The sequence below is a fragment of the Ceratotherium simum genome, chromosome 25 (assembly GCF_057802395.1).
Source record: "Ceratotherium simum simum isolate JZ-2026a chromosome 25, ASM5780239v1, whole genome shotgun sequence".
Classification (NCBI taxonomy): domain Eukaryota; kingdom Metazoa; phylum Chordata; class Mammalia; order Perissodactyla; family Rhinocerotidae; genus Ceratotherium; species Ceratotherium simum.
The window spans coordinates 39,783,227-39,800,590 of NC_141924.1; the positions used below are offsets into that span (position 1 = coordinate 39,783,227).

Genomic DNA, 17,364 nt, shown 5'->3' on the forward strand with positions numbered 1-17,364 from the left:
CAACATTTTTCTCTGAATATCTGGAGATTTGTTAGAATCCCAGTTGTTTTAAAAGACATTAATTTAAAAGCTGGTCCTAATTAATTTTTAACTAGACTGTAGACTACTTTTAAAAGTGGAGAAGAAAATAGAGTAACTTCAGTTAGAATACAAAGAACTCTGCTGTATTAATGAATGAAAAGGAATAATCTAAAATTAAGATATCAATTTTAATTGAAAGTTTATAGTTCTAATGAGCTAGATTGTTCTTATATAGTTTAAAGATTCTTTTATTGCAAAGTCTTAATTAGTGGGACCAGGATTAATTAGTGTTGTCAGAGTAGATGCTACATTCACTGCACTTGTGAGCACTCCACTGAAGCCCTCGTAAGGCTGAACTATCCCCCGAGAACTCTATGGAGGAGGGCTGGCATGCAGAGGCAAGAACCATGCCACTCCTTCCCTTGTGGAGCCCACTTGTTACCAGTGTGTCCTCCTGAGAGCCGCCTGGACGTGGTCTACATGGTGAGTAGCTCAAGAAGGCAGCAGGATCAAACTCAGGGTAAATTCCTTGCTGTATAGGGCAAGTAGAGTCATCTATTCAAAATAATTTGGTGTGAAAAATAAACCCTGTGAAATATATTGAAAAATATATTAAAATTCTACTTATTATTTTGTCAATAAAAAGTGCAGAAATAAAGAAAAGGAAATGAATGTTTAAATGATGTTCAAAATAAACAACATGGCATTGTATGTGGCAATGGATTATCTATTTCTCTATTTTTGTCAAATGCTGTAGGCCACGACTAATGACAATAAAACAATAATCTTAAATTGTGGATTCAGTTTAGGAGCACCAAAATCAGCTTGACTTGAAAGAAGACAAAAGTTCTGAATTTATTTAATCACATAACATAAGAATAGAAATTAGTTGGTCAATTGAGTTGGTTGAGGAAATGCTACTAAGACTAAACTCAAGGATCTGATGAGGGCTGGGTCACTCTGCTGTGTGTAACAGCCATCCATAGATCTGGCTAGATTTCTTGGAAATGCATAAGAGCAGGTTTGGGTGGAGATGGGGAGAAACTTAAGGCCTAATGGAGAAGATGTACAAAGCTAAGACTCTCCTGACAGAAACACAATGGAAAAATTTTAATATGAAAAAATGAGAACGTTTTACTTATGAGCACACATCTCTTTTTTAGCCTGTGTATTGAAACCACATACATATTAGCATTTTCATTTGAAATTGATATAAAACATAATTTTTACGTTCTTTCAACAGCAAAATATTATCAAGGGTTAATTGTTTTCTGAAAAGGGAGAAAGTACAAAATTCCCTGATAGTTGCTGCCCTCTAATGGTCAAATACTTGAATGATTTAGCAGTGAATGTGTGCTCAATCTTGTGTGTGTGTGTGTGTGTGTCCACGTGCGTGCATGCACACACGTGTGTATTTAATTCACAAGTTACTGTATGTTAGCTACCACACAAAATCTGGAAACTTTTTCAAGTGTTAATGTGATTGTAAACAAATTATTGATTTCTTGTCAATAATTACAATCTCTAAATAGAAATGAAGACATTTAGCAACTTTGTGTGGGCCAGGAAAATACGTTGTGAAATGGTATGCTAACTTTTTTTTAAAACACTACAGTTTGTCTAAAATTGTGATAAATAAAACAAATAAAAAAGTTTCTTTAGGAGAAATATTGTCTGTAGGCCAAGGATAATGAGAGTGAAACAATAATCTCAAATTGTGGATTCGGTTTGGGAGCACCAAAATCGACTTGAAAGAAGATAAAAGTTCTGAATTTATTTAATTGTATAATGCAAGAATAGAAATCAGCTGGTCAATTGGGTTGGCTGAGAAAATGCTATTAGGGCAAAACTCAGGGGCTCTAGTCTGGTGAGGGCCAGTTTCAGTATAGGCTGGTAAATTTGTATTATGCGCCTTCCAGGAATCCCCACTTGCTTAGAATATTTTTTGATTATAAACATATTTTGCTATAGGCATTGGGAATATATGGATTCCTCTGAACATTACTCTTTCAGAAAAACATATTCTACATTAAATAATATGGGTTAAACCATTTTAAATGTGTTCATTTGTTTGAAGTTTACTTGAGATTTTGCCAATATTCATTGTGAATCTCTAACAGGCTGCTACTGCATATCGTGTTTCCTAATCTTGCTTCCTCTTTGGTCCCTCTAATTATGAAGCATGCTATGGGTTTAATGTTCTGTGGAACACACATTCAGAATATATAGATAGTAATTTGATAAGGACATAATGTAAATTAAGTAAATAAAACCAAATAGCTTCTAATACAATGTTTAACCAATACAATCAAATTCATAAGCAAAACAAAAATATCTCAATAGAGGCCAGCCCCGTGGCCAAGTGGTTAAAGTTCTGCGTGTTCTACTTCAGGGGCTCAGGTTTGCGGGCTCGGATCCCCGGCGTGGACCTACACCATTGTCAGCCATGCTGTGGTGGTGACCCACATACAAACTAGAGGAAGTCTGGCACAGATGCTAGCTCAGAGCTAATATTCCTCAATGAAAAAAAAGAGAGAGAAATATTGGCAACAGATATTAGCACAGAGTGAATCTTCATCAGCAAAAAAACAAAACAAAATATATATTCCTTTAACACACTAAAGGAGATGTTCTTACCTTCTGGAGGAGTGAATATTGAAATATTTGACTTGGGTCCAATCCCTGCACTGGTTTCAGCCCCAATATACACATCGTACATGGTAAATGGTGTCAGGTTAGTGAATGCAAACTTAAGGTCTTTTGTGCTATTATCCAAAATCCGACCTGTGAAAAGCAAAAGACACCATGGATTATTTTCTCACCAAGCGTGTAATCATTCTCATATTTAAGTATAGAGCCAAAGACAGCAATTAAAGTGATAACCTGTGTACTAATTTTTGTTATTGCAATTTTAAAAGTAAATATATTTTAAACATTTAGCTTAGTAGTGCATTGATATCAATTTAATTAAAACGGAAAGAACGAGAAAATTTTCCAGTGTTCAAAATGATTTTTATTAAATCATAAAGCCCTGTTCAATTACCATGTTATTTTTTGACATATTTAAAAGGAAAATGTTAGGTTTTTACTCATATAAAAACGATGACAGTAATTTTATATTCAAATTTAGTCAATTAAAATGCTAAATATTCTCATTATCTTCTACAAAAAGATATATTTAGAAAATATTTCTAGCTTAACTTCTGAGCAAAATTCTTTAAATGATCCATAATCAAAATTCCTTAAATCCTCAACTTGACCTCTAAATAGTTCTTTCATCATCTTGCTCTACCTGAAACCTGGCTCTCCCCTAAGAACACTGCTTCTGTTCCCCCGAAGCCTCCCTGTACAGTGGTGCTCTAGTTTTCCCACAGTCCTCCCGTGACTAGGCCTTCAGGTGTGGCACGTGTTCTCCTTGCTCCTCACTGCTCTGTCTTAAGCCAGCCTCCTGATCAGAGCCCACAGCTTGAAATCTCTTGTCATCAATGACATCCACTAGCCCTCACTGTTGTAGTCATCTTCTAACCCCAGGTCACTCACCCTCATTCTGGATGGTTTAGCTCCTGCTTCAACGTCACTTTCTTCAGTGGTACCATCTCAATTTGTGATGATTTCAGTATCCCTAGAGATAGTCCTCAGAACACTCCAAGCTCTCTTTAAATAATCTAGTCTTCCACCCTATCTCAGCTACTACCTCATGGTCATAACAGACATCATTATTACCAATAACTGCAAATCCTCCATAATCTCAGTTTCATGTAACTCTCTCTTTCCTATCTCCTGTTCACCCTCTCTAGAATCCTGAGCCAATAATTCTTTTTTTGTGTGTGTGTTAGGAAGATTAGCCCTGAGCTAACATCTGTTGCCAATCTTCCTCTTTTTGCTTGAGGAACATTGGCCCTGAGCTAATATCTGTGCCAATCTTCCTCTATTTTGTATGTGGGTCACTGCCACAGCATGGCGTGATGAGCAGTGTAGCTCCGTGCCTGGAATCCGAAGCCGAGAACCTGGGCCGCTGAAGCGGAGTGCCTTGAACTTAACCACTATGCCACTGGGACAGTCCCATGAACCAATAATTCTTTAAGTCCACTGGGACCTCCAATCTGACCACTCATATTTTATTTTATTTTGTTTGGTCCCTCGCCACTTGATTTCCACTCTTTATCTAGCTTCAATATCATTGTCAATTATAATCACTGCCTTACATAAGCCTTCAACTCCCTTGCTCTTCTCTTGTTGAAGGGAGCTGAGAAAAAACACAAATCCACTCTGATTGATATCACTTTATTCACTAACACATCTGAAATGAGCCTTAAATGGTGCCTAGATCCTACTCAACTTCAGTAGTCCAATCACTCTGTATTCTTCTACAGGATTATTTTACATTTTCTCTTCCCTTCTCAGACTTCAAACACTTTCTGCTCCATCATTACTCCCAGTTGATGGTGTTGCTTTCTCATTACACTAGAATAATTAAGACAATCAGAAAAGATCTTCCACAGACTCACACCAACACAATCACCTATTTACCAGCATCTGTACCCATATACTCTGCCTTATAGCCTGTTACTATAGACAAACCATCTGTATTCTTATCTCAAACCAATCCCTATATTTGAGCAAAAGATCTCACCTTCTGCCTACACAAGACATCTTTCCAGTAATTCTTGCCTTTCTTATATCATTAATTTTTCCTTTTTTTCTTTATTCCCATCAGCAAACATGCTTAATTTGTTCCTTCTGAAAAGAAACCTGTTAACTCTGCTTAACCATACTGTTAACCCTACTCCCCACTTTCTTTCACAGCTTCACTTTGCAGCAAAACTCAAGAGTCGTCTATTACCCACTGCTCCAATGTTTTTCTCTCATTTTCTCTTAAATCTACTCCAATCAGGCATTTACCCCACATGCTCCATCACAATTGCTCTTGTCAAAATCGCTAATGTCTTCCACGTTGCTAAATGCAATAGTTACTAGGTGCATCTTACTTGATTTATCAGCCTCACAGAAAAAAGAGTACTTTGTCAAAGTCTTGAAAAATAATACCAGATAGAAAAGGTGGGTTTGGCTATCCATGTGTGACTGTTGAGGGAAGAGAGGGAAAAAAGACTAACAATTTTTTTAGGAACTGCAGAAATTTCAGAATTTTAGGAGCATAAGGTACTTAGGGAGGAGAAATAAAGGTTGCTCCTGTGATTCATGATAGATTCCTAGAAATTTAAAAACGAATAATTTGGACATTTGTCTATTTTTCCATTCTTCCAAATAAATGATAATAAGTGATTTTATGTTATTTCACTACTGTGTGAAATAAATTTCTTTCCTAGAACCATGGGATCTCAGGTTAGGAAAGAATTTTAGAGTTTACTTAATTAACTCCCAATAATATGGTATTTGATGCCCTCAAAACATCTGACAAGTGGATGTCCAGGTCCTGCGTGTTCACAAAGACAGAGAACTCACTACATTATAAAGTTGCCCATATTATTTTTAGAGAGCTCCAATTTTTAGAAAGGCACTCCTAATTCTAAGCAGAAATCTGATTTAATATAACTGAAGCCCATTGTTCTTCATAAATATACTTGCAATCAGAGTAAGTCAAGGTCCTCCTGTTCAAATATTTGAAGACATTTATCTCCTTTAACATTTCTCTCCTTGAAGGGTTATCTCTTGTTCTTTTAGCTTCTCCTCTTGAAATATAGAACATGGACAATGTTTTGTCATCCTTATACTTATTTATGGTTTTAAACAAAAAGTTCAAAGAGCCTTACTTTCCTTATTACTTTTCTATTATTTGCTTCAATTATAGGGTCTTTTAAAAAGAAAATGATACTTTTAAAAAGTTTGATAATAGTAACATATTTTATATAGTTTACTCCAAAAGGTAAACCCAAAACTGATTAAGACTTACCTGATGGTCCATATAACTCAACTCTGTAACTAAATTTCCCTGTTACTGTAGTTGGTGGGTCCCATGAAATTGAAAAGGATCTTCCTGTAACGTTGCCTGTTATACAGTTTTGTGGTGGTCCTTCAGGCACTAAAATGATTATAGAAAAAAAATGAATAAATAATAGATATATACTTAAAATAATAGAGTATCTTATTAAATACACATAATATAACACAAAGCCTCAGAGAAAATAAAATATAATGCTAACAACAGAGGGTTTTTTTAACTTAAAAAAAGGAAAAATAGAATATAATTGAAGAATTTGAATAAGATATGCTGGATCATTAGATGAACTTCTTATTTCCAAAAGTTACTAGTTTTATTTAATGGTGTACATGATTGTACAGGGTGTTTCATGCCTATATAGTTCCTTGTACGGTTACATTGTCCTAAAACATTTATGCATACATAGACATTGGATTCAACAAGGCCTGGGTATCTGGCTTAATAAACACTCTTTCTGGTGTACACAGGTAGAAGGGTCAAGGAAAGAACTCAACCTTCAGAATTGATTAGTAGTGATCTTTACTTTTTGTATCAATATTTGTATTTGGTTCTGAGAGGAAATTTATAACCAACAATTAGAAGATTCTAATGTAGCATTGGTAACATACAAATAATGACATTTAAAAATAGTCTATTTTTTATAGATGTGTTTCTACATTTTATTCTTTCTTTGAAAGGAAATGAAACATTCCAAATATGTTTTTCCAAAAAAATTCTTGACTGCCAAATTTCACTTTGTGTGATCCTCATGAAATTATTTCTTTTTTTTAATTGTATAAGAAGAAGTGAGGAGTATGGAAGAAGGAAACGGTATGATTCAAAAAAACCAAAGATGGTTATATAAATAAAGAAAAAACTCAAACTTATATATGTAATGAAGCGATAGGACCTGCTAGCTATGTCGTCAGAAAAAAAAAATGCTGGGCTTTAGTGAAATTACTCTACCAGTAATAACTTCCAGTAACCTCAAAAATTACAAAGCACAGCTGAGTGTCTGATACTATATATTTAGCATGGTATTATGTAATATGGGTTTATATATATATATAAAGACACATAAATTTATGTGGAAGCTGACATAATGCCATAATTAAATATATAAATATCCGTACCTAGAAATATGTACTCTTAGAATTTAGTAGTAATACTAATATCTAATTACAGTCATTTAAGCCTCACACCATCTCAGATAAAGAAGGTGCTGTTATGTCTCCAATTTTCACACGAGGAAACTGCAGTGCAAGGAGGACACAAGTAGGTGTATTTTTTAACTACTGTTTTTATCTGATACTGAAGTGTTAATCACAGGATATTTCTGCTACCGCAGGTGTTACCTCCACCTTTGCTAATAGCGATATCAGGGAGAAAAGGGTACAGACGCTTATAGAAGATGTAGAAGGGCAGAGACGACTATGAAAAATTGCTGAGATCACAGAATGATAAAAACCAATCTAAGGATCACGGTTATTAGCTCAAGAATTCTTTCTCTCAAATCTCCGTTCTCCTTTTCGATGCTTATATTCGTATTGTAAAAGAGTATTAAAATTGGAGATACTCCACATGGGATGCCTATTATCTCTTATTAGGGGGGAAAAGTTACTGAAAAGAAAGATATTTTAGCAAAAATATCTATATGAAAAAAGAATGATCATTCTATAAAGAATTTAACTCTTTTTTTCTACAAAAAAAATGAAACCATACCTGATTCTGGTGTTCTGACAATCGTACTATCAATGTAACCTGCTTCAGTTGTAACAGCACAAACTTCAAACAGATACGTCGTGTAAGGTCTCAAATGTGCCACAACAAAACTGATGGGCTCTCTCCACACAGAGCTCATCTGACTCCGCGCCAGCGTGCTCGATGTACGGGATGGAGGGGTAACTCTGCCAAGGGTTGGAGGAGGGCTGGTTGTACTCCATAAAAAAGATTCATTATTCTCCTAGTGAATAAAACAAATATCAATGAAAAAATAACGTGTTATCTCTTGGTGAACATGAGAAGTGTAATTTATTTTTTTCCTTATACTACAAATATTATTTTTCATTTGTGTGTGTATGTGTATGATTGGTTAAGATTTTAACACCCATTCAATTTATGGAAAAATTTGCTAGATTTTAATTTTACCCATTTATTATCCATAGTTATACCGTTATTATACCTGTCTAGTTTTGGAAAAGAATATATTTATTGCATTCTTTATACCTTAATCTTTTTTATGAGTAGGATTTCATGTGGCTTAGAATAAAGGTAAAACTACAGTAAAATCATTAGTAAGAATTTTTTTAAAATTCATGTAAAAAGTGCAAGGGCCAATGAGATGAAATATTTTCCCTTTTGTGAAATTTCAAGCATAGGTCACTTTCTTACTGTTCCTATCATTTTTGTTCTCATAATTACTCAAAAGATAAAGCCAATAGAACATATGTTGTGTGTGTATATGAGCAAATGTGTATGTGTTTTGGTATGTATTTGAAATATATCCTAATTTTAAAAAGAAGATTTTGAGACTTCTATAACTTAAAGCATTTAAAAGAAAAGTAATTTTGTTTGACTGTTTCTCCATCAGTAATATCACAAAGATCAACAACACTATTTCTGGAAAAGTATTATTACACACTTCCAGGGACTTCCCTTCAACGACTAGAGTAATAACAAATTCTTCACCAAAGACCATGTGCAACAAAAATGATCTACTTCCACAAACTTAACCTTGACTATTGTCCTCCCCTCCCCTCCTGTCACATGGACATATTATGTTTTTTCTAGTGAATCCCACACTTTCCTACTTCAGGGCTTTATAAAGTATCCTCCACCCAGAAAGCCCCTCTCACAGTCTCCACTGATCCTTACTCCAAGGCCGATCACAAATGCTACTGCTTTTCATGAAGTCCTTCCAGAGTTCCCTAAGTGATTTTGATATCTCACTCTTGAATTCTCAAACTCTTCTCTTATCCTACCTCGAATATAGCCAACTGTGTATAACACAGTACTATAACCTAATACTACAAAGAATCAAAGAGCTAATAATTACTTTGGTAAAATGTACAGTATTCAGATGCTGGAAACTTCAAGATAAAGGTTTACCTAAAATTTTTGAGACACAGAAAGTGTTTCAGGTTACTTACATTACATTCTGGCAATTTCCCAGTCAAAATGTCCTCTACTCTCATTGAGACATCTTTCACTACTATCCCACTTCTGGCATGTTTGACACTAATCTTGAAGCTGGTAATTTTGCCATTTGGTTGCCGAGGTAAATACCAAATCAGGTTTACTGCTGAATAGTTAAAAGCCTCGACTGTGAGATTCACCACTTTTCCTGGAGCTGGGGAAGTGAGAGAGATTGAAGAACAGGGAAAAAACATTGTTGTAAAACTGAGAATGGCATTTATATTATTTTGAGATGTTTCATTTCCCATGTCATATGAAATTAAATATACATTAGATAAAATTTACTTCGGTGAGACTTTTTGAAATATATTTAATTGACTTTTGTCTAAAATAAAGAATTGGAAATCGTGCCCATAGAGTTGTGTTTAAGAGGCAAATAAGCTTTACTTCAAGATTATTTGACCAATGCATCCATTGATGAACTGTTTCAAATAAGTCTGAAAAAATATTCAATCAATAGTTGTTTGTAATTATACAGACAAATTTGAATAATGAATCCCTTTCTTCCTGAAATATTTTGGAATTATGTAGATTCCTTAGATAACGAAGAAGTAGTGAATTGAAACAATTATCCAACCATTTGCACGAAAAAGCACATTTCTGGAATGTATATAAATATCTAGTGTATAACATAAAGAGGATACCACCCAATTGGTTGTGGTTTTTATATTTTGAGTTTCATACATCCTCAAAATCACCTTTCATTGGAATTCATGATACTTTGTTATCAATTATTAATAATGTGCATACTAGTAATCTGTATGCTATTTCAGTTGGGATAAGACAAACATGAGGCCAGAATGAAGGAAAATTATGCCCATTAATTTCAAAGTAAGTTATGAAAACCTGACAAAGTAGAGTAAATAATCAAGATCCTTTAGAATATAGAACAACACGACAAGTCACTGTTGAAAGAAATAGAAACAAAACAAGATGTTTGGATTAGAACAATATAAGTGATATTAGAGGTGCCTGATATCAAGAAACCAAGTAACTAGAGTTTAGGTGCACACTGTAGAGAAGAATGCCAAAATAAGATTTGTAAATGAAAGTCACATAAATTATATAAGAAAGTTAGGTTCTGGGAAGGAGGGCTATGTGTGAATGATATAAGTTAAACAGTAGAAATTAAGAAACTTAAGAACAGCTGCATTTTAATGGAAAAAAATAATATACAACAATTTTGGGGGATGATCAATCAGTAACAATGGATGAAATAATGGATGGAAATTTTTTTGAAGGGAAACTGATAAATGGAACTAAAGTTTAAGAAGGATAACAACAATAGGATAACTCTCTGATACTAAAGATTTAATATCTGGGGCCGGCCCCATGGCTTAGCAGTTAAGTGCACGTGCTCTGCTACTGGCGGCCTAGGTTCAGATCCCTGGCGCGCGCCGACGCACCGCTTCTCCAGCCATGCTGAGGCCGTGTCCTACATACAGCAACTAGAAGGATGTGCAGCTATGACATACAACTATCTACTGGGGCTTTGGGGGAAAAAAAGGAGGAGGATTGGCAATAGACGTTAGCTCAGGGCCAGTCTTCCTCAGCAAAAAGAGGAGGATTAGCATGGATGTTGGCTCAGGGCAGATCTTCCTCACAAAAAAAAAAAAAAAAAGATTTAATATCTGAATTTCTTTTGGGTAGATAAAATACAATAAAGCAAAAGGAAAATGTTTATTAAATATGTGATGTTTTGGAGTTATAAGAATTAAAACTTTTATAATAAATCTTAAGCATCCTTTTAAATTTCTTATTTGTGTAAACTATGCAAATTTTTATAAGCATGCTTGAAATATATATCAATAAAAATTGCAGACAAGCTGACACATTTCCAAATGAGCCTTAACAATAGTCATAGGGGACTACTCAAGTGCAGAGAAATTTGAATTTATGACATAACCGAACATTTATTAAATCCCAAAGCATGATTTTGAAATATCAAGAAAAGTAAACCAAAAAAACATGAAATAGAAATTAATTGAATCTGTTAAACAACATTTAGTGAAAAAGAGGGTATTTTTATTAATTTGCTTTAAATTATTTTTGTCTCAATAAAATGTGTCTGTGTGTGTTTTCCTTTTGTGACTTCATGAAAGAGTCTGAAGACAAAGTCTGGCTCTTTTCTGTACTTGGCAGTTCTTCCCCTATTTTAAATATCCTAGTTTCGACTTCTGGACTTTTATCTACTAAAACTCTCGTTATCTCTTGATTCTTACAGAGTGAATTTATCCATCTTGATCCAAGCACCTGAAGTCCCAAAACGTTCTGTTTTAAAAGTCATTTCATCTTTCAGATAAGAGTCTTCCACACGCTTCGAGGACATATCTAGACAAGTGGCATGCATAAATTATGCAAATATGCGAAAATACCTACAACTTTTCAAAGTGTGCACTATACAAAATGCACATTTTTGAGCCAGAAAAAAACTTTATAAATCCAATACAGAGACTCTTAAAAGTATTTTCAGACATTTTTAAGGATCTGTCAGTTAGAAATGGAGTTGCAAGAGATATTTCTAATCTTTTGAAACTAAAATAAATTCTACATTTGCCTGAAATAACGCTGCATGGGAAGTTAAAAAATTGAAGTTTTTGTGCTTGTGGCTGGAAAATCAGCTCAGTTTGATATAACTGGTTAACTTGTATACTCTTCCTAGAAGTATTTTTACTCATGGGAAAAAAAATTACTTCTGATTTAATAATAGTAAATACAGTTTATGTATTCCACAGAAATCTTCATTAAATTTGGGTTGGGTGTAGCATAATTAATAAAAAGGAGTATTTGGGGAGAAAAATGGAGACCACTGATCTAACCAAATTTAGATTTACATTACATTTTCACCTCTACATTTACCAAAAAAAAAGGAAAGATAAGGCAAAAGGGATTACATAATTATGCAGTTTGCCCAAGAACACACAGCAAGTCAGAACTAGCGCGCGACTCCTGTTCCAGGACTATTTCACTCCATCCTAGGGTTTCTCTAGTTTCTCTTGACCATAATTTACCAAGAGAGCAAAGAACTCTAGATATCATGTCAGTTAGCAGAGTATAAAATACATAAAGTTCAAAATACTGTCAAGTTGAAATCATAATCTGCATGTATCACACTTTATCAGATGCTGCACCAAGACTGAAATTAAAAAAAAAAAAGGCAAAACTATTTGCTATGTCATTTAAAAATTATTCCAATTATTTTCTTTAAAACTAAAAACATAAGTAATAAATTTTTCTTTTATATCCTAATGAATATTTAACTTTAAAATAATAATTTTCCCACTTGATTTTTAGTTGTGTCAATAATCTGAAAGTCAACATGCTCAAAATCAACAAGAGAAAGTTAGACCTCATGAATCATTAATTTCTAACTTTAAATAAACTTCAGGATTTTTTCTTCATTCTTTTTATGGCATAAAGCACATATTCACATGCTTCTCTAGATGGGGTCTCAAATAGGAAGTGGCCACAAGGCTTGTCCCATGTTTTTTTAGCACTGACCATTGCATCATCCTCTCCAGATACACAGGGCCCATTTAATTTATTCCTTTGGCAATGGACCACTAGAAGATGTTTATCTTTAAATATGTAGAACATTTATAGTTACACAAAATTATAGAAATTGTTTTTATTGCACTTCTCACCAGCCTGATATACTACTTAGTAACTCACTTGTTTCTCTTATCCCACTAGAACATAAGCTCCATAGAAAATATTTATTGTTGAATGGAGATGCTACTATTATTTTTTGTGTATGTGAAGAAGATTAGCCCTCAGCTAACATCTGTTGCCAATCATTCTCTTTTTGCTGAGGAAGCTTGGTCCTGGGCTAACATCTGTGCCCAACTTCCTCTACTTTATATGTGGGATACCTGCCACAGCATGGTTTGACGAACAGTGCATAGGTCCACCCCTGGGATCCGAACCCACGAACCCCAGGCCACTAAAGCGGAGCATGTGAACTTAACCACTACGCCACCGGGCCAACCCCTGGAGATACTATTATTTATTTAACCACTTTTCTATTTATTAAATCTAACTTTTTACTATTATAAATAGCTGAATTACTAAATAAATAAAAGCACCTCCATTCAGTAACAACTTATCTTTATCACAAAACTTGTGTTCTACTAGGCTAATATATACTATAAAAAATAAGCAAGCAAATGTGTTATCTGTCAGGCTGGTCTAATGAAGAAAAATAAATTTGTTCAAATTAGATATGGACAGAAAGAAATAGGGGCTATTTTAGAAGGTGTAATCAGGAAAGGGAACGTGAGATTTAAATTAACTGAGGGAGAGAGTTCTATGGATATGTAGTGAAAGAGCATTCCAGGCAGAGAGAACAGCAAGTGCAAAGGCCCTGAGGTGGAAGATCAGTGTGGCTGGAGTAGATGGAGGGAGGGGAGAATGGTAGGAGATGAAGTCAGAGAGGGGCAAGAGCATATAGAGCACTGTAGACCAGGGAAAGGATTTAGGGACTTATTCTGAATGAGATAGGAGCCATGTTAAGAAGAGAAAAGTAACATAGTCTAGTCATGTTTCAAAAGATGACGTGGCTCTTGTGGAGACAGTAAACTGTAGGCAGGCAAGTTGGAAACAGGAAAACCAATAAGGAGACTTTCAATCCTTCAGGCAAGAAATGACAAGGAGTTGGATTAGGGTGATTAGCAATAGGCGTTTGATTCAGGATATATTCTGAAATCGTGCTGGGAGGACTTGTTGATAGATTAAGTGTACTGGGAGAGAGAAGAATCAAGGAGGACATCAAATTTTTCATCATAGCCACGAGAAGAACAGAGTGTCTTAAACTGGTTTGGTAATGACTGCATGTTATAGAATAATATGATAACCATTAACATCCATATGTCTAAAAGTCTAACTTCATAAAAATGCTTATGATTTGATATTAAGAGGAAAAGGTAGGATATAAACTCGCATAAATGGCACAAGCCTACTCTCATTAATATATAGTCACATAGACATATATTCATGGCAGGCAAAAAAAGACCAGCCAGAAATGTACCAAAATGGCAACAGGGATTTTTATATGATAGGGCCATGGATAATTTTCACTTTGTGTTTTTTTATTTTTGTTTTATCAATTTTCCAAGAGAACACTGCTTTTATAATCAGAAATAACAATATATGTTTTAATGAATACATTTACTATCCAAGAAGACTCTAAAAGTAATTGAATGACCATGCTGTTGAAAATTTTAGGCATTTTAGTGTTAGATTTTGTTTATATCCCTATTTATTTTAAATAACAAAAACTCATAACTAAGTTAATTTAGAATAAATGATGTAGAAAAATTACCACTTTCTGCAGTTTGGAAGAGAAATGGGTCACTAAACACTCCAATGCCAGCGCTATTTTCAGCAGCAACCTGGAATAAACCAGAAGAATTGTGTTTAAGCTTTTTACTCTCTAATTAAACAGAATCTGAAATGATAAAACTTTGATTTGTCCATAAGATAAATGACAAAGATACTTTCCCCTCTAATTCCTACAATACTCCCAAAGTGGAAGAGGACATGGGGCTATTCCATATTTCCATTTCCCCTAAGGGTATATTTGCAGCATAGTTTGAAGCAACACATTTCTCAGATTCCAAATGGAGAAATTAATAATCAAGTTTAATAGTCTATGGGTAGTAATAAAAACAGCAGTTACTATTTCTTAAACAACTTCTGTGTATGAGGAAATCTACCATGGATTTTACTTGTCACATTATACCCACATAATCAAAATACGACGTGTTGTCAACATTTGTTGTCAACATTTTATAGATGAGAAAATTGGTTGAGAGCGGTCAAGTAACTTGCCCAAAATCACACAGAAATAAGTGATAGAACCAGAATTCAGTTGAAGTTGCGCTTATTTCTAAAGCTCAACCTCTTTCCACTATAGCATTCATTCTATGCAAGACACTGTGATTATTTCTGTAGCAAATGTGAGACCATATATACGGTGTCTGCCTTGAGAGTTTACAATCTAATCAGGCAAATAAATAGTGAGCAACACAGTTTTAAAAATAAGTAGGTCTAATTAATCATTTAAACTAAGTATTCTAGAATTTAAAAGATGGAAAAATTATTTTTGACTTAAACAGTCTAGTGAAATGCACTAGAATAGGCAGAGAAAGTGTCATACATGAGAACAAAACTCTTAAGCTCTTCCAAATGCCATAACTGGAGTCAGACGACCTTGGTTTAAATACAGCTCTGCCAATTCCCAGGTGAATAGCTTCGGGGGATTTACTTAACTGTTCTAAGTCATATTTTCCTTTACTTTAAAATGGGAATAATAATGTTTCTATGTCATGCGATTGTTCTGAGGACTAAATGAAATACCACATGTAAAGTACTTAACAGGGTTTTCCCGGTATAGTGTAGATTCGATATCTACATTTGAAGAATGTACCACACCAAATACCCTTTGGAATTCTGCAATGGCTAACATTTATTTCAACAAAGTAAAGGTCACAACAATGATTTATAAAGTGTGGGATGAAAAGGAGAACAAAAGGTTCCCAATAGGCCTGAAATAAGAGAATTCAAAGGAATAAAAGTTCATATTCCATAAAAACAGATCTAAGCAGAACTGGGTTGGCTAAATCACCTTTCTATCAGCACTAGCTTCTTATGTCACATTAAAATTGAATCTTTATATATTACCCCCGATGGCATATCTTAACATATAAATTAATCTGAATATGTGCTTATGGATAGAAAATATCTGTAGTATATAATTTTCAGATGTCAGTTCGAAAAAGGTTGGTTACTCTTTAACCCACGTTTGTGCAGTGAAATAGCCATCACAAATCTTTGATTTTGACATCTGCATAAGTATAAGTTTGTTTTTTTCTTTTATGATTTGGGGGATCCCTATTATTGGTATATGCTCTCCGGTTCTCATTGTGTTTTTTTGATTCCACAAAAAGGAATACTTGCAATAAAGACAAAACCCCAGGCAAATATCTCTTTCCCAACATTTCTTTCTATCCACATGGTCATCCCAGTTATGAAGGATCACATATTTACATGGCTTTTATAGATTTTTTTTTTTCTGTATTCAAGGCTCAAAGAACATACTGACATCACGTTAAAAATGGGAAGGAGCAAGAAGATATCTGTATTCTTTACTATCTCCTGGAAATATAGATATCTCTTAAATGCAAACATTTTCATGTGGCCTAATTAATTTAGGACTGCTTTTATATGTTCTTCTTTATTTAATATTTAAATAAGATGTTAGATTTTGCATATTTAACATTTTAAAGTACTAAAAATTTTTGTAGACATAAGAGACATAGTAAGTGCTCAGGAAATATTTGCTGAATAAAACTGAACTGAAAGCATTGTTCTTTGAGAAACTGGCTTTTTAAAAACTCTTGAACCATTATACAAAATTTCAATAACAGACATGAGAAATACAACAGGATTAACAGAAAAATAAAGATAATTTTAAATTTCATGAAAAAGTAGAATATTTTCACTTATAAAGCCTAAATTATTTAATTTAAACTTGATTTATGTATTTAGAGTCATTAAATTAATGATTTTTAAAAATAGAAAAATTATATAGACATAAAAGTGAAAAGAGATTACAACATTTGTTCAAGTTTTAAAAGCCCAAACGGGCACTGAGGCAACGACTCAGATGATCATTCTTCAGTCACCTGCTGCATTCACTTGCAAAGGCTTGACCGGTGGAAAAACCTCCTTCACTTTTAAGATGGATTAAATATTTTAATACTAATTATTTACAAAATAATTACCTTGATTTCATACGTTGTTCCAGGATTGAGGTTAGTAAGAAGAACTTCCAGACTGTCTGGCTTTGCTGTAACTTGTGTATATTCTGTTTGCATCCATGGACAAACTTCCTTATACTTCACGATGTAAGATATAATCCTTCCATTTGGATTAGGTGGTGTATTCCAAGAGAGAAGAATCCCAGCAGATCCAACTCTTTCCCCTGCTAGGAAGACTGGAGGCCCTGGTTCTATGTAACAAAAAAAAAAAATCTCATGTTGTTAAAAGGTCGAACAATTATTATATTTTCACAACCATTTGTAACAAAAGTATTTACAAATGTAGACTTTTGAAATTCTCAAAGACAAGTCTCTTAAATGTGAGTTTATCATCCCTAGACTTTGCTACCAAAAGAAAAAAAAAAAAAAGATTAAATGCTTTGGGGAATA

At 34.0% G+C, this 17,364-nt stretch overlaps 1 protein-coding gene across 4 annotated transcripts in view; it reads right to left on the reverse strand.

Moving 5' to 3' along the window:
* PTPRQ (protein tyrosine phosphatase receptor type Q) overlaps positions 1–17,364 on the reverse strand; it is a 243,829-nt gene that overhangs the window by 178,787 nt on the left and 47,678 nt on the right. For all 4 annotated transcript variants that reach the window (XM_087449140.1, XM_087449138.1, XM_087449137.1 and 1 more), the window contains 6 exons: positions 16,939–17,165; positions 14,475–14,544; positions 9,109–9,308; positions 7,682–7,922; positions 5,933–6,061; positions 2,659–2,805 (listed from right to left, as the gene is read on the reverse strand). In XM_087449140.1, the coding sequence (XP_087305266.1) occupies positions 2,659–2,805; positions 5,933–6,061; positions 7,682–7,922; positions 9,109–9,308; positions 14,475–14,544; positions 16,939–17,165 (1,014 nt within the window). The remainder of the gene's footprint in view (positions 1–2,658; positions 2,806–5,932; positions 6,062–7,681; positions 7,923–9,108; positions 9,309–14,474; positions 14,545–16,938; positions 17,166–17,364) is intronic.